The sequence below is a fragment of the Hyperolius riggenbachi genome, chromosome 11, assembly GCF_040937935.1.
Source record: "Hyperolius riggenbachi isolate aHypRig1 chromosome 11, aHypRig1.pri, whole genome shotgun sequence".
Taxonomy (NCBI): domain Eukaryota; kingdom Metazoa; phylum Chordata; class Amphibia; order Anura; family Hyperoliidae; genus Hyperolius; species Hyperolius riggenbachi.
The window spans coordinates 122,530,373-122,549,174 of NC_090656.1; the positions used below are offsets into that span (position 1 = coordinate 122,530,373).

The window sequence follows — 18,802 nt, forward strand, 5'->3', positions numbered from 1 at the left end:
TTGGGTAGGGGCACGAGACAGGGATGCCCACTGTCTCCATTGCTATATGCCTTAGTTGCAGAACCCCTGGCCTCCCGTATTCGTAGCTCACCTGAAATTATAGGATTTAAAACTAAATCATCTGAAGATAAAATCAGTCTCTATGCAGACGACACGATCTTATATCTTGCAGATTCTGGCCCATCCCTGTCTCGTGCCCTTGAAATTATAGAAGAATCCGGCTTCTATTCTGGACTGCAAGTAAATCGATCCAAGTCAGTTCTTCTCCCTTTAGACCCCCTGCCCACTACATCAGTTGATAATCCCCCTCCGCTAGAAATTGTCAATGCCTTCAAATATCTTGGAGTCCTGATACAGGTCGATCCCTCTCAATACTTAATACAGGAAGTATATCCCCTACTCTCTTTAGCACACTCACGGTGCAATGCTTGGGCAAAGCTACCCCTAACGATAATCGGCAGGAATAGTCTAATTAAAATGATACTCCTCCCCAAAATTTTATACATCATTCACCATTCCCCGATATATATTCCATGCCCCTTTTTTTATTAAATTGAAGTCAGCACTTCTAAGCTTTCTCTGGGGTAAAGGCAGGGCTAAGCTGAAACACTCAATTCTACAAAACCCGACCAACTTAGGTGGCATTGCTTTCCCCGTGTTCCAGAAATATTATTTGGCGGCACAACTACAGCACATCTCAGCCTGGTTCCTGGTCCCTCCCTCCACAAACGTTGAGTCCCTGGGTTATGCATCTGATCCTACAATTGAAAGCCCAGCTTTAGATACTCTCAGGTGTTTTATTCCTAGCGAGAAAAAACACAATACTATTCTGTTACAGGCCGCACAAGTATGGAAATATGTTAATAAAATATATAGTGACAAAGGCACTGGTTATCATACCCCCCTCTGGAACAACCCTCACCTGCTAGAATTTAGACCAGTTCCTGACCCCTCCTTTTGGATAAACAAGGGAGTGATTTTCCTTGGGCATATTGCCTCAAAAGGACAGATCCTTCCTTTCTCCGCTATTGCAGCTGCCTATTCCATCCCCCTAAATCAAGAATTCAGATATTGGCAAATTAGGCACGCCTTCCAGAAACAATTCCGCACAACCCCAGTTCAGATATACAACTCCCCTATTATAGAGATGATTAAAAATGGGCCCATCAGACACATGGTTGGTGAAATATATAAGACACTCCTAGAATACGGCGCAGAGGATCTTACTACACCCTCACGGAATAAATGGGAAGCTTGTGGTTTAGACATTCAAGACGATGACTGGGATGAGGCACTCTCTGTTCCTAAAAGGGTCTCTCCTTGTATCCGTGAACGCACTTCGCAAATTTATATACTACATCAAACCTACTTGATTCCCAAGCAAATAACTAAATACAACCCACAACAATCTGACCTATGTCCCAAATGCCAAGCCACCTCACCTACTTTTTTCCACTTGATATGGGAATGCCCATCCATTCTGCCCTTCTGGGCTCAAATTACTAAGTTTCTACATGATAAGATGGGCTGCCCCTTGAACTCTGACCCTATTCTCTGTCTCCTTGGTGTAATACAAGATGAGGCCCTTGATAACTCGCTAAAAACCTTTTTATCTGAAGTCCCCTTCATGGCTAGATAGGAAGTGGCACTCAGATGGTTATCCCCAATAGCACCCTCTTTCGAAAACTGGGTCAAAAGAGTAAACAACGCCATTCCATACAAAAAGCTTGTGTATTTGCACAGAGGTTCAAGCAAGAAATTTCACCTGGTTTGGGACAGGTGGAAGAATCGGTAATGCATGTACTCTCAATAATAAGGCTTGTAATCAGGGACACGGGTTAAATCTCTGTTTACTCTAAAATACTTGTTGACTTTTATTTGCAAATCCTGGCTTGTTATCCCTTATAAAGATTATGTCTCCCACTGCTCTCTTACATACAGTCAATTGCAATTTTTTCATGTATTATTCACCCTATACCTGTAATACAGCCATGCATGTATTTTTAAGATCTATGTACATATACATATGCCTTGTAAAATGCAAAATTCTGTTCAATAAACTTCTTTTTGTTTAAATTTTTTTTTATTACAGTGCTGAAATAAACAATGGGGCATAACAAATGAGAAAGGTCTTTCATATTTTTTATGTTAAAGGACCATGATCACAAAAAAAAAAAAAATACTTGTAAACACCTACAAAGATACCCATTTCTTCTTTCACATGTAATGGCCACTAAAAGTAGATAATGAAAGTTTGACAGTTTTTAGACTTGTCCATCTCCTCATGGGGGATTCTCAGTATTTTAGTATACTAAATAGATTGCATTTGAGTTCTCCTTACATATATATCAGTTATGTATGGTGTTTGTACACTGTTTTTATAGCTTGCATACCTTGTCTATTAATAAAAGGCATAGTTGAAGTTATAGAAGTTGTTGAAGTTGTTGTAGATGTAGAACAACTGTACGTATCTTGGTGAATTATGCCATCCTCTTTGCAGATACCAGTAACGATGCAGCCTCCAATACTGTCTGTAGTGTTGTAAATTACTTCATTGTAATTGTAAATATTGCCCTCATATTCACATAAACATGCTGTGAAGTATAAAATAAATTTATGAGTACAAAAAATGCACACGGCAGCAATAATAGTAGTTATATTTACAATAAAAGGTTCCATGGCTTCCAATCAAGCAATGACCAAAATGGCTGCACTTCAAGGGAGACTGCTGCTGTCCTTTGAATGATAGCAGTCTCCTAGTGATCTATGTTAGTACTTATATAAACTAGCAATGTTATATAATGCTATAAATTCTTCTGCACCCCAAACTATCTCGCCTGCCTGGCTTCAGCATCAGCATTGATTTGCGATAGCTTGAGGTGTACATGTAAAAAGGGCGTGAGAAGAAAATAGTGCAGGATATAGCCGTTAAATGAAATTTGTGTTATTTTGTACTACTTCATCCATCTGTATTTTTCTACAGAGAGTCTTTGTCCATATCATGAATTGCCATTTCAAACATAATGATTTGGAGCTGCCAAACAGTTATCAATATAGCATTTTAAGTGTTTAGTCATGGCTATAGAGGATAACAGCAAGCCCACAGAACTCTACTGCTTAGACTTTGAGGAAGGTGAATTGCGCACTGGACTCTTGGGGAACTTGGGCACTGGACATAATGGAAAGTTCACAGAACTTTATTGCTAACGAGGTAGGTGAATTATGACAGCAGACAGGACGCTTATGAAAACCTGGGGGCTTCTGTCTGTCTGTCTGTCACTTTATATAAACACTAATTCACCATAGTGCCTCTTTAACATTGTTAACTGCACTGTATTAGAAAATAGCAGTGTTTCATAGCTATTTTTTAAGAAGAGATTTTCTTGAACATCTGATTATGTTATTTTCCCCTCTCTGTCTCTAATCATGTTATGAAAATATTAGCTATTTTTTCTTAGATTTTAGACACAATGATATGGTGACTAATCAGAACAAATGTATTTTATTTACCTTCCTTTGAGTAATTACATTCCACACCAGATGGAGTGCACACGCTGTGGAAAGAAAATACCACAGTTAGCAATACACCACAAGTCTACAAGGCTCTAATTCTTACAGCAGACTACAGTTGTGTACACACAGGGTTGGCATTACATTTCAGAAAGATTGTAAGCAAAGCAGATTTAGCACCTTACAATGGAACTAAACTCAGCACTTTCTTTCTGCTCTAAAATTTTAGCCAAAGCATGATAAGCTTTATGGAAAAAAATTCTTCATTAAAATGTTTGTATTGAAATCTAAATAAACTGAAGTTTTAACTTAGATTGACTTTCCAGGGAGCAGAGAGAGGGTTGAGCCTCAGTGCTTACATGTGAGCAAAGAGTCCTGATAGAGCCCTGGTAATCTATTCACAGCCACTGGCAATAACTTTAATCTGGCTAAACAAGCACAGAACATAGAGCAGAGGATTAAATAATGAGTTTTCATTGAGTGCTGTGCTTTAAATGTCTAGTGCAGGCTTGCATTTGTAGTAGTAAATATTGCCTCCCCCCCCCCAATCATTAGCTTGAATAGCATGGGGGAAAAGGAGGCAGTGGGAAGGTGATGGGAGGGAACACATGCAGCAAGCTTGTTTTTTCAGGTCTAAAAATTGGACTTTAGAAAAAAGTCACATTTTTCAAGGAGTGATTATGGGGACCAGATGAGATGTGAAGAGGAATGGACATTGCTCGGCGGTATGTGGATCCAGCATGAACATACCTCTGTGCTAACCTTAGGTAGTTTTGTCTTAAGTCAGGTATACTTCAACACTGAGTTTTGTGTGCCTGGGTATTTTGCATTGAAATCTATGCTATGCAGTCCAAGTTAATTGTCAAGCCCCCTCGACACTAGCTAGCTATTGTCCAGTTATTCATCTCTATATGTAGCTGTCAGACACCCAACTCCCTATAGGCAGCCACAGGTCCACACTTCAAAGGATATAATTTCCTCTCAATGTCTGCCTGAATTGTACACAGCTGGGGGATGTGATCTGCTAACAATGGTTACGATGTGAGTGGGTCATGTCATAGAGTCACATAACATGCATCATATGGCCAGTAGAAATTTGATTGTAGAAAGACTGAGGACTCGGAGAATGTAAGCAGCGATCAAATGGCAAGTGTAAACTATGCAAAGTACTTCCAGTGCTAATTTTCCATTGGGGTCAGGGAGTAGCAATAAGAGAGAGGTGGGGCCTAGTTAATTTCAACTATGTTGGGTTGTCCTGTAAAGGTCTGGGTGTGTTTTAAGTTATACAGTAAGTGAACTCTTTTCAATTAATATCCCACTGAAAACTCACCATTTCTGACAGTTTTTAGAAGATTTTACACGTCCCTTTTCTCCAACAATGTCTCCTTTGTCAGTATAGCAAACACATTGAGCTACACATTCCATTTTATCTTCATCAAAGAAAGGCTTTGATTCTGGACAGTTAGGGTAACATCCTAAGTAGGATTTAAAAAAAAAAAAAAAAAGTAATTCGGAAGTTTAATACATTGTGGGCAGCAAAGAAATATAGAAGTTAATTATCTACTTAATATAAACCCTCTACATTTTCAAGGGTAATTTCACAATTGCATAAGAATTTGAACAGATTTACATTATATTAGCTTGGTGTATTTTCATAACTTGAATGGAAGTTTTACTGTCTAAATTATTTGCTTTTCCAAAGAAGCTATAATAATAAGATAACAAAAGTTGGTAACATAGTAGTCAGGTTTTTCTTACCTTCCAAACCTGAAAGCTCATGCATGCATTTCCCAGTTGGGTTCCTACAGGTCTTCAGGCAAGGAACTCCACAGGGTTTGTAGTGCCACTCACACTCTCCTTTAGGGTTGTAATAGTCACAGAACAGAGCTAGGCGAAAAGAATAGATTATGTTCTGTAAGGACAATCTGGTGAGAAAAGTAAACAAATATTTTTTCATGTACAGTGGGATGCGAAAGTTTGGGCAACCTTGTTAATCTTCATGATTTCCCTGTATAAATCATTGGTTGTTATGATAAAAATGCCAATTAAATATATCATATAGGAGACACACACTTAATTTCACTTTGAGAAGTGAAATTAAGTTTTATGGATTTACAGAAAGTGATCAATAAATAAATAAAATTAGGCAGGTGCATAAATTTGGGCACTGTTGCCATTTTATTGATTCCAAAACCTTTAGAACTAATTATTGCAACTCAAATTGGCATGGTAAGCTCAGTGACCCCTGACCTACATACACAGGTGAATCCAATTATGAGAAAGAGTATTTAAGGTGGTAAATTGTAAGTGTCCCTCCTCTTTTAATTTTCTCTGAAGAGCAACATGGGCTCTCAAAACAACTCTAAAATGACCTGAAGACAAAGATTGTTCACCACCATGGTTTAGGGGAAGGATATAGAAAGCTGTATCAGAGATTTCAGCTGTCTGTTTTCACAGTTAGGAACATATTGAGGAAATGGAAGACCACAGGCTCAGTTTAAGTTAAGGCTCAAAGTGGCAAGGGGCGTTATGCCTGGACTAAAAAGAACACAGCATTCCAAGAAAAACACCTGCTACTTAAAGTAAAATATGGTGGTGGTTCCATCATGCTGTGGGGCTGTGTGGTCAGTGCAGGGACTGCAAATCTTGTCAAACTTGAGCGACGCATGGATTCCACTCAGTATCAGCAGATTCTAGAGACCAATGTCCAAGAATCAGTGACAAAGCTCAAGCTGCACCGGCGACGGATCTTTCAACAAGGCAACGACCCTAAACACTGCTCAGAATCCACTAAGGCAATTATGCAGAGGAACAAGTAAAACATTCTGGAATGGCCATCTCAGTCCCCAGACCTGGATATAATTTAAAATCTGTGATGTGAGTTAAAGAGAGCTGTCCATGCTCGGATGCCATCAAACCTGAATGAACTAGAGATGTTTTGTAAAAAGGAATGGACCAAAATACCTTCAACCAGAATCCAGACTCTCATTGGAACCTACAGGAAGTGTTTAGAGGCTGTAATTTCTGCAAAGGGACGATCTACAAAATTATGATCTAATTTCATTTTTGTGGTGCCCAAATGTATGCATCTACCTAATTTTGTTTAACCTCTTGAGGACTGCAGAGTTAAACCCCCTTTAAGACCAGGCCATTATATGTAAAATGGGCCACTGTAGCTTTAAGGCCAAGCTACAGGGCCGCACAACACAGCACACAGGTGATTCCCCCCCCTTTTCTCCCCACCAACAGAGCTCTCTGTTGGTAGGGTCTTGTCGCTCCCAGTGAGTTTATTTTATTTTACGTAAATATTTTTGTTATTTTTTAAATAAATTTTACTATTTTTTTTTATTATTTTTACCCTAGACCCTCCCTCCCTCCCCCTGCCAGCCAATCACTATGATCAGCTGTCATAGGCAGGGGTGCTCGGATACCCCTTTTCAAAATTCAGATTGGATTTGGATCCGTATACCAACGTGGCACTTGGCACTTGGCACATGGCACTTTGCACTTTACACGTGGCACTTTGCACGTGGCACTTTGCACGTGTCACGTGTCACCTGCCACATGCAAAGTGTCACGTGCCAAGTGCAAAGTGCCATGTGCAAAGTGCCACATACCAAGTGCAAAGTGCCATGTGCCACAATACACATGCCAAGTGCCATGTTACACATGCCAAGGGCCACGTGCCAAGGGCCACATGCTGAGTGACAGTCAGACAGCAGAGGAGAAGACACTAACTGTCACACTGGCACTGCTCAGCAGCACAGCAGTTCTGTAGTAAGCTAACACAGTAGTACTACTATTCTAACAACTACTATCACTGACTGCAGTACTACAGTACTAACTACACAGTAACACAGTCATCCTATTCCCTAATCCCTAACCTAACCTATATTGTAGCTAGCTAAGGCTAATAGCTGGCCAGCAGGCAGCAGCTGGCCTGGTCTGTGCACAGCACACACACAGTCACATAGCTGCTGCAGCAGCCCTGCAGCACACACTCTGACTGTCACACAATGAAATCAAGCTAATTAACAATATAACAATAGTGTAGTGATAGTGAAGGTGTTAATCATTGAACAACTTTAGGTTTATCACTGTGTACAGCACTTGCTAGGCCAAAAGCACTGGAGCATGTCTCTCAGTGAGCACTCATAAGCAAGGACGAGATTTCTCATCATGGCAGCCCTCCTTATTATATGGGGGGGGGGGGGCTGGCCAAGGTTACTTTCTGTGATTGTGTGCCAGGTCTTAGGCTGGGAGCCCTCTGATTGGCTCAATGAGGTCAGGTGGGGCTGGCCAGGGTTCCCCTCTGTGATTGGTTGCTAGGGCTTCTGCTGGGAGCCCTTAGTTACAGTAGCTCAATAGTCGGATATCCGCGAATATCCGCATTGCCAGCCAACTATCCGCAGATAGCTTTCCGGATTTCCACAGAAATCCGGTATCTGAATCCGAATCGGATAGCTGAAAAAAGGTTGAATATCCAGGTTACTCGGATATCCGGAATTCGGATGAGCACCACTGGTCATAGCCTTCAGCCTATGACAGCCGATCACCTTCAGGTCTCCCAGGGGGACAGCCATGTCACAGCGCTGTACTATGTAATTAGACAGCGGTTTCGCCGTCTTACAGTCTCCCGAGTGGTGATCGCCGCTCGAAGACTGAAGGCGGAGCTACACTCCGCCTACCAACAGGAGATGCACGCACAGCCTGCACGCAATCTCCTGCAAACTGCTGCCTAAGGACTTTACGCCAATCGGCTGCCACTGCGGCCATGTCCATCTGCGTGACGCGGTCGGCAAGCAGTTTAACAATTATTGCACACTTTCTGTGAATAACTTAATTTCACTTTTTAAATATCACTGTGTCTGTCTTCTATATGATATATTTAACTGACTTATTTTATTGTAACAACAAATGGTTTAATCAGGAAAATCATGATGATTAACAAGGTTGCCCAAACTTTCGCATCCCACTGTATAATAATTTCACACTGAGTAGGTCATCAGCAGTATATGTTTAAACAGAACAATGCAAACAATAGGCTAATGTAATGAAATTTGATACTCACGACAGATGCTTGGGGTTCTCCAAGAAACACAGATGTTAGCTTCTCCACAAGCCTGGGCATAGGCCGCTACAGCTGTACAGAAACATTCACAGTCTCCACCAGAGTCACAGGCACACGCATCAGTAACACAAGCCTCATAGTATTTAGATCGATCAACCTAGAGAATGTTGTATAGATTTAACAAATACAATTTTCATCTTCACAGTCAAAATGCATAGGTCATAGGTGGCAACATCAATTTTATGGCAGGCAAAATTGAATTTTGCGTTCACCTTGCCATCTCTGGTCACTATTTTTTTTTTTTTTCTCTGGTCACTAAATTTGCTATGTATGCCAGAATCAGTAGTTGGAACATGTCATGTCAACATTTTTTTTTTAACCTCTTGAGGACTGCAGGGCTAAACCCTTCTAGTGACCAGGCCATTGTTAGTGAAATTGGCCACTGCAGCTTTAAGGCCAAGCTGCAGAGCCGCACAACACAGCTCACAAGTGATTCCCCCCCCCCTCCCTTTTCTCCCCACCAACAGAGCTCTCTGTTGGTAGGGTCTGATCGCTCCCCCATGTTTATTTTTTTTTAATAAATATTATTGTTGCAGCTTTAAAAAAAAAATTGTACTTTTTAATCCCTTCCCTCCCTCCCTTCCTCCCTCCCCACAGCCGGCCAATTACGCCGATCGGCTGTCATAGGCTTCTGCCTGTGAGAGCCGATCGCTCTCTTGTCCCCCAGGGGGACAGCCGTGTCACACAGAGTAAATAGACGGCGATCACGCCGTCTAACAGTCTCCCGAGCGGCAATAGCCGCTCGAGGACTGAAGGCAGGGCGGAGCTCCGCCCCCCAAGCAGGAGATGCACGCAATCTCCTGCAAAACAGAGCCCCAGGACTTTATGCCAATCGGCGTTAGACGGTCCTGGGGCTGCCGCTGCAGCCACGCCCGTCGGCTTGACGAGGTCGGAAAGTGGTTAAAAATCTTGAATCTTTTGTGAAAATTGATTTCAGAATTTCTGTGGGAAATATTGTGTTTTAAACTTAGTGCAATGTAGGATTGCAGCAGCTTTGGTCTGGCTTTAATGCTACAGTTCTAAAAATGGGTGCCACGGCCCACGGTGCCTCCCTGGTGCACCACAACAACCTCCTTAGGTTTCTGTGACTTCCCTCCCGGTCCTCTGCATCGGTTAATGCATCCATGGATTGGTATCCTATGTGGCTGCATTACCTGACAGTTACCACATAGTCCTGGCAGCCAGAGACTGTGTACTTACGGTAGTACAGCAGCTTCAGAAAGACTGGGGTGCGTCATAAAGATGAGGGGAGCAGTTTGAAGAAGACAGTGTCATGAGGAGCAAAAATAGTAAGCCCTCAGCACAATCGCATGTATATTCTCATGCAAATTCAATCATGCAGGTCAATCATGTAAAAACCAATGCCATCCCTACAGCTAAGTTAAAAGTCAGGGTCTTCATTACAAAAATAAAGTCTCTTGCGTAGTCACGTAGTGATGATCGTAATCTGTTAATTACAATTTCGTGAAATTTCACGTAAATTTTCAGCTATGGCTATACGAAATTACAATTTAGGCATTCAATTGATTTCTTGTAATACATTAATAATTTTGCATACTTTTTGCTTAATTTCATGCCGATTTTAGCACAGGAGAAAAGTAGGAACAAGTCAAAACTTGATTTTAGAAATGCAAAGGAAAAATGTTTTTCAAAATGTAATTTTTCTGAGTTTAAAAACATTTTTCCTTTGCTTATTTAAAATTATTTTTTTCAAAAACTACAGCGACTTTTTGAAAAACGTCTTTTGACTTGTTCCTGCTCTTCTCCTTAAAGGGGAACTTCAGCCTAAACAAACATACTGTCATTAAGTTACATTAGTTATGTTAATTAGAATAAATAGGTAATATAATCTCTTACCCACACTGTTTTAAAAGAACAGGCAAATGTTTGTGATTCATGGGGGCTGCCATCTTTGTCATGGGGCAGCCATCTTTTTGGTTGAAAGGAGGTGACAAGGAGTAGGAGACACCATTCTAACTGTCCTGTGCCCTGATAACCCCTCCCAGCTGCACACGCTAGGCTTCAAATGTCAAACTCAAAATGTAAAAAAAAAAAAATGTGCACCAAAACAGCAGAATGAGAGCAACAACATCAGAAATCCCATCATGCTTTGCACAGCATCAGGGGAAAAAAGCCCAGGCAGTTTTCTTCTGTGCAGCTAAAAATGAGGCTTGGATAAGAGAAACAAAGTTCTGATGCTGTGAAACTGTTAAAGAAACACCAAGCCTTTTCAGTGCTGCTGAGTCTGTTTCAAACAGAAAGCTCTGTTGGTAGGCGGAAAAGGGGGGAATCACTTGTGTGCTGAGTTCTGCAGCCCTGCAGCAAGGCCTTAACGCTACAGTGGCCTATTTTGTAAACAATAGCCTGGCCTTTAGGGGAGGGGGGGGGGGGGTTTAAGCTCTTGGTCCTTAAGTGGTTAACATATGTAGAAACTTTTGTGACAATGGCTTGTATGGGGGCTTTGCAATTAACCTCTAAAGTCAGCACACAATGATGCAAAAATTAAGTGAAACTGCAAAATAACGGCTCCTGATTATGTTTGCAAGCGAAGTTAATTACGATTTTTCCTCAAAATTCTGAGTTACAATTTTGCATCATAATTGCAAATTATGATGTGAAATTACGATTATGTGAAATTTGTGCTCATCATTACCCACTGCATAGAGGTTCCCCTTGTTAGTATGTGTCCTACCTCTGGCCAAGTAACACACAGCATTTACACTCACCTAAAGGATTATTAGGAACACCATACAAATATGATGTTTGACCCCCTTTCGCCTTCAGAACTGCCTTAATTCTATGTGGCATTGATTCAACAAGGTGCTGAAAGCATTCTTTAGAAATGTTGGCCCATATTGATAGGATAGCATCTTGCAATTGATGGAGATTTGTGGGATGCACATCCAGGGCACGAAGTTCCTGTTCCATCACATCCCAAAGATGCTCTATTGGGTTGAGATCTGGTGACTGTGGGGGCCATTTTAGTACAGTGAACTCATTGTCATGTTCAAGAAACTAATTTGAAATGATTCAAGCTTTGTGATATGGTGCATTATACTGCTGGAAGTAGCCATCAGAGGATGGGTACATGGTGGTCATGGAGGGATGGACATGGTCAGAAACAATGCTCAGGTAGCCAGTGGAATTTAAAGGATGCCCAATTGGCACTAAGGGGCCTAAAGTGTGCCAAGAAAACATCCCCCACACCATTACACCACCACCTTCAGCCTGCACAGTGGTAACAAGGCATGATGGATCCATGTTCTCATTCTATTTACGCCAAATTCTGACTCTTTCGAGACTCATCAGACCAGGCAAAATTTTTCCAGTCTTCAACTGTCCAATTTTGGTGAGCTTGTGCAAACTGTAGCCTCTTTTTCCTATTTGTAGTGGAGATGAGTGGTACCCGGTGGGGTCTTCTGCCTGCTTCTGCAAGGTTGTGCATGTTGTGGCTTCACAAATGCTTAGCTGCATACCTCGGTTTAAACGAGTTGTTATTTCAGTCAAACGTTGCTCTTCTATCAGCTTGAATCAGTCAGCCCATTCTCCTCTGACCTATAGCAACAACAAGGAATTTTCCCACAGGACTGCCGCATACTGGATGTTTTTCCCTTTTCACACCATTCTTTGTAAACCCTAGAAATGGTTGTGCGTGAAAATCCCAGTAAGTGAGCAGATTGTGTAATACTCAGACTGACCCCTCTGGCACCAACAACCATGCCACGCTCTAAATTGCTTAAAGAGAATCTGTATTGTTAAAATCGCACAAAAGTAAACATACCAGTGCGTTAGGGGACATCTCCTATTACCCTCTGTCACAATTTCACCGCTCCCTGCCGCATTAAAAGTAGTCAAAAACTGTTTTAAAGAGTTTGTTTATAAACAAACAAAATGGCCACCAAAACAGGAAGTAGGTTGATGTACAGCATGTCCACACATAGAAAATACATCCATACACAAGCAGGCTGTATACAGCCTTACTTCTGAATCTCAAGAGATCACTTGTGTGTGTTTACCTTCTGTCCCCAGCTTCTCTCATGCACTGAACATTACAGGCTTCCTGCAGACAGCTCTGCCTATGTCGTTAATTCCTTAGTATGTGACAGACCAGCTCCTTTCACAGCCTCCAGAGGAGGATTTTTATCCAGCTCTCTTCTATCACTGATAAGATAGCAGAGAAGCTGCTGGCTTATGTAAATAAAACACATACTGGAGTGTGCATAGAGGAACAGTTCAACACTGAAGAACTTGGCAGCCTTCCAGACACAGGCCGACAAGTCTGACAGGGGAAAGATACATTGATTTATTACAGAGATGGTTATAGTAGAAAGAGCTGCAGCAAGCCAGATCACATTAGAATAGGTTTAGGAACTTGTAGGATGGTAGAAAAAACGTTGTAATTTTTGTTACAGAGTCACTTTAAATCACCTTTCTTTCCCATTCTGACAATCAGTTTGGAGTTCAGAAGATTGTCTTGACCAGGACCCAGAGCCAGCCTTTGGGGGGGGGGGCAAGTGGGGCAATCGCCCCAGGCCCCGCGCTTGAAGGGGCCCCGCGCACCGTCCGCCACTCAGAGCCGGCCTAATGCCTGCTGCTGCGCTGCGGGCGGCCACCGCCGCCGCCGATCGCTCACTAACCTGATGCCGTGCGCTTCCTGCATGTGTGGAGCGCATCGGCATCCTTCCCCTCCTCTGCCCGGCTGCTGGGTGCGCTCTGCGAGTGACGTCACATGCATGCGCAGAGAGAGTGCTGCCAGCGGCAGCCCGACCTGGATAGCCGACCACCAGGACTCTGAGACTGAGCGAGGCGCCGGCGGACCCGGACGTATAGGCCAGGGCACTGAGGCGGAGCGCAGATACCGGTCTGGTACTGGTAGGTAGGAGGAGGATTATTTGTGGGGCCGCCGCAGCGCCGCTAATTAGTAAATTTGGGCGGGGTACTGGGGGAGCATAATTATTTTATACTACTAGTCTAGCTATATACTGTCTGGGCACTATGCTAGCTATATACTGGGCACTACTATACTAGCTATATACTGTCTGGGCACTATGCTAGCTATATACTGGGCACTATACTAGCTATATACTGGGCACTAGCTATATACTGGGCACTATACTAGCTATATACTGGGCACTAGCTATATATACTGGGCAGTGGGCACTATGCTAGTTATATACTGGGCACTGTGCTAGCTATATACTGGGCACTAGCTATATACTGGGCACTATACTAGCTATATACTGGGCGCTATGCTAGCTATATACTGGGTGGGCACTATGCTAGCTATATACTGGGACTGTGCTAGCTATATACTGGGCACTAGCTATATACTGGGCACTATACTAGCTATATACTGGGCAGTGGGTACTATACTAGCTATATACGGGGCACTATGATAGCTATATACTGGGCACTATACTAGCTATATACTGGGCACTAGCTATATACTGGGCAGTGGGCACTATACTAGCTATATACTTGGCACTATGCTAGCTATATACTGGGCACTAGCTATATACTGGGCAGTGGGCACTATACTAGCTATATACTGGGCACTATGCTAGCTATATACTGGGCACTATGCTAGCTATATACTGGGCACTATGCTAGCTATATACTGGGCACTATGCTAGCTATATACTGGGGACTATAGTAGCTCTATACTGGGCACTATAGTAGCTCTATACTGGGCACTATAGTAGCTCTATACTGGGCACTATAGTAGCTGTATACTGGGCACTATACTGGCTATATACTGGGCACTATACTAGCTATATACTGGGCAGTGGGTACTATACTAGCTATATACAGGGCACTATGATAGCTATATACTGGGCACTATACTAGCTATATACTGGGCACTATACTAGTTATATACTGGGCAGTGGGCACTATACTAGCTATATACTTGGCACTATGCTAGCTATATACTGGGCACTATGCTAGCTATATACTGGGCACTAGCTATATACTGGGCAGTGGGCACTATACTAGCTATATACTGGGCACTAGCTATATACTGGGCACTATGCTAGCTATATACTGGGCACTATGCTAGCTATATACTGGGCACTATGCTAGCTATATACTGGGCACTATAGTAGCGCTATATTGGGCACTATAGTAGCTCTATGCTGGGCACTATAGTAGCTCTATACTGGGCACTATAGTAGCTGTATACTGGGCACTATACTGGCTATATAGTGGCACTATACTAGCTCTACACCATACTATACTAGCTACAGTGGTGTGAAAAACTATTTGCCCCCTTCCTGATTTCTTATTCTTTTGCATGTTTTCCACACTTAAATGTTTCTGCTCATCAAAAACCATTAACTATTAGTCAAAGATAACATAATTGAACATAAAATGCAGTTTTAAATGATGGTTTTTATTATTTAGTGAGAAAAAAAACTCAAAACCTACATGGAGCTGTGTGAAAAAGAAATTGCCCCCTGAACCTAATAACTGGTTGGGCCACCCTTAGCAGCAATAACTGCAATCAAGCGTTTGCGATAACTTGCAACGCATCTTTTACAGCGTTCTGGATGAATTTTGGCCCACTCATCTTTGCAGAATTATTGTAATTCAGCTTTATTTGAGGGTTTTCTAGCATGAACCGCCTTTTTAAGGTCATGCCACAACATCTCAATAGGATTCAGGTCAGGACCTTGACTAGGCCACTCCAAAGTCTTCATTTTGTTTTTCTTCAGCCATTCAGAGGTGGATTTGCTGGTGTGTTTTGGGTCATTGTCCTGCTGCAGCACCCAAGATCGCTTCAGCTTGAGTTGACGAACAGATGGCCGGACATTCTCCTTCAGGATTTTTTGGTAGACAGTAGAATTCATGGTTCCATCTATCACAGCAAGCCTTTCAGGTCCTGAAGCAGCAAAACAACCCCAGACCATCACACTACCACCACCATATTTTACTGTTGGTGTGATGTTCTTTTGCTGAAATGCTGTGTTACTGCTATGCTAGATGTAACAGGACACGCACCTTCCAAAAAGTTCAACTTTTGTCTCGTCGGTACACAAGGTATTTCCCCAAAAGTCTTGGCAATCATTGAGATGTTTTTTAGCAAAATTGAGACAAGCCTTAATGTTCTTTTTGCTTAAAAGTGGTTTGCGCCTTGGATATCTACCATGCAGGCCATTTTTGCCCAGTCTCTTTCTTGCGGTGGAGTCGTGAACACTGACCTTAATTGAGGCAAGTGAGGCCTGCAGTTCTTTAGATGTTGTCCTGGGGTCTTTTGTGGCCTCTCGAATGAGTTTTCTCTGCGCTCTTGGGGTAATATTGGTCGGCCGGCCACTCCTGGGAAGGTTCATCACTGTTTCATGTTTTTACCATTTGTGGATAATGGCTCTCACTGTGGTTCGCCGGAGTCCCAAAGCTTTAGAAATGGCTTTATAACCTTTATCAGACTAATAGATCTCAATTACAGTACTTTTGTTATCATTTGTTCCTGAATTTCTTGGGATCTTGGCATGATGTCTAGCTTTTTAGGTGCTTTTGGTCTACTTCTCTGTGTCAGATAGCTCCTATTTAAGTGATTTCTTGATTGAAACATGTGTGGCAGTAATCAGGCCTGGGGTGACTACAGAAATTGAACTCAGGTGTGATAAACCACAGTTAAGTTATTTTTTAACAAGGGGGCAATTACTTTTTCACACAGGGCCATGTAGATTTGGTGTTTTTTTTTCTCACTAAATAAAACAAACCATCATTTAAAACTGCATTTTGTGTTCAATTATGTTATCTTTGACTAATAGTTAATGGTTTTTGATAAGCAGAAACATTTAAGTGTGACAAACATGCAAAAGAATAAGAAATCAGGAAGGGGGCAAATAGTTTTTCACACCACTGTATATACTGGGAACTGTATTAGCTATATACTGAGCACTATACTAGCTATACTGGGGCACTATACTAGCTATACTAAGGTAACTAAACTCCCTATACTGGGGCAACTATGCTAGCAATGCCGCCGCACCCCAGCGCCCCCCCCCCCCCCCCCCGTAACCTGCTGCGCATGACACTGTCCACTAGGTCGCGCGCACCGACCCAAATCACCCCGCCCCCTGTGGTCTCTGGGCCGGAAAAGGTTGGGGACCCCTGTTTTAAGCAATTTGCCTGATGATTCCTTTAAATCTGTGATACTTCACAGATATAAGTATCACGAGAAGCAAAAATCATTGCAAGTCAAAAGTTACTACAACAATGTAAATTTTGTGAAACATGAACTTTACAATTTCCAGGTTGTTAGATGTTTAACAACATTGTTACTTTAAATGGAACCTGAACTGAGAAAAATTATTTAAAATAAACACATGATGTAGCTGAAAATAAATATTACATACTAACCTCACCGTCAGTTCCTCTCAGAAGCTCCCCATTTTCTTCTTACAGTGAGCCCTTCCAGTTCTGACAATATTTTATCAGAACAGAAATATACCAGTTGCTGTCAGTTATATATCGGATGCTGTCAGTTACAACTGAATGTGCAAGGTAATGTCCATGTTTACCTATGGCTTAAGTTGGTGATATTACAGTTTAACACTGTGCTGACTAGGAAGCTGTTATGGGGTAAAGGCCATTTTCAAAATGGAGGACAGAGAATTCCATTGATCACAGAAGAGGAGAAAGAGATTGATGCGTAGACTACACAGAGATAAGTATGACATGTTTATTTTGACTTTTAATTTTCAGTTAAGGTGCTCTTTAATTTGCAGTATGGCTGTTTGACTACATTACATATTTTAATGTTTTTATATTGGTTGGCTTAGTGGCCTTTACCGAACGTAATTGCTTTCAAACAATAATAATAAGGAATACTGCATTAAAGGCGGACAAGCCCATGAACGTGGCAATACGGTATATGGCCTACACTTATGGCTCTAGGCCCCGCATGTGACACTCGCCCCAGGCCCCGCATACTCTAAGGCCGCCTCTGCCAGGACCACACCCCTAAATGCATTGAAGCAATTGCCATGTGATTGGTTGATTAGATAACTGCATTAATGAGAAATTGAACAGGTGTTCCTAATAATCCTTTAGGTGACTGTACATGCATGTAAACAATGGTGGATTAATCTCAGCGCTAATTAGAACCAAAAATGTCTATGACAAGACTTGGCACCATTAATATGAACCTGGAAAGGTAAAAGGTAAGTGTCTCCAGCAAGATCAGTGCTCAAATGACATTCAGTCTGCAATGTCAAATCCCCTGATAAAGGCTACTGGGCCAAAACCTGTTCCAGGAGTTGTTTCTATTTATTGTGACTTGCAAATAAACAAGATTCTGTGAAGTGATTCGATAATTTATCCATAGGTCACCTACTTTGGGTGCAGTCTGCACAGTTGTTTGCCCTTGCTGTGCCCCGTAGCCAGGAAGCTGTGCTGGTAATTTTACTGATATTCTACTATTCCCGATTATAGAATATTGGAAAATTATATCAATATTGTAATGATTGTCTGTATCCCAATTCTTACACTAACCCTACCCTATCTATGCCAAATAAAAACCACCCCCCCCAACTACTCCTAACACTAACCAACCCCCACGTACACCTTAAACTAAACCAACTAATTAACCAACCAGGCCAGTACACAAATCAAAAAGAACAGGATCCTGCTACAATGTAGCCAAACTCCAGTGCACTACTGCTACCAGCAGGTGGCAATACAGTCGCTTAACCTACCACAGCAGAAGCCCGGAAAGAAAAAGGCCACAGTTTGGCTACAGTAGAGCCAAACTCCAGGGCACTTCTGCTCCCAGCCGAGCGGTTATACAGCTACCCGCTATCATACGCTTTACTGCAGAGTTCCTTTACACAATAGCGGAACTCTGCCATTACTATTTTGCGCAAGTGCAACTGGAGCCCGATATTTTTTTGGGTGCCCATTGCATGAAAATTTCTAGCTATAGCCAGTGTTTGTTTAAATTAACATGATGCCTCTGGCAGTGTCCAAATCTCCTCAAGCTTACTGCTTCACTCAATGTACCTGGAAAAAAAGGCTTATGAGCATGTCCAGAGAATCACATGTTTCCACATCATGCATTATACCATCATATCAATTATCCATTTTAATTGCTCTTGGTATGGTCCCAAATAGAACGATCGTTGTGATGCATGACATTTTTCTGACTAAGAGATTAAG

At 42.0% G+C, this 18,802-nt stretch overlaps 1 protein-coding gene across 1 annotated transcript in view; it reads right to left on the bottom strand.

Moving 5' to 3' along the window:
* The window catches only part of LOC137537872 (mucin-2-like), a 199,267-nt gene that overhangs the window by 58,951 nt on the left and 121,514 nt on the right, over positions 1-18,802 (bottom strand). The window contains exons 28-31 of the mRNA XM_068259819.1: positions 8,582-8,738; positions 5,269-5,397; positions 4,841-4,985; positions 3,511-3,554 (exon numbers count right to left, since the gene is read on the bottom strand). Of these exons, the coding sequence (XP_068115920.1) occupies positions 3,511-3,554; positions 4,841-4,985; positions 5,269-5,397; positions 8,582-8,738 (475 nt within the window). The remainder of the gene's footprint in view (positions 1-3,510; positions 3,555-4,840; positions 4,986-5,268; positions 5,398-8,581; positions 8,739-18,802) is intronic.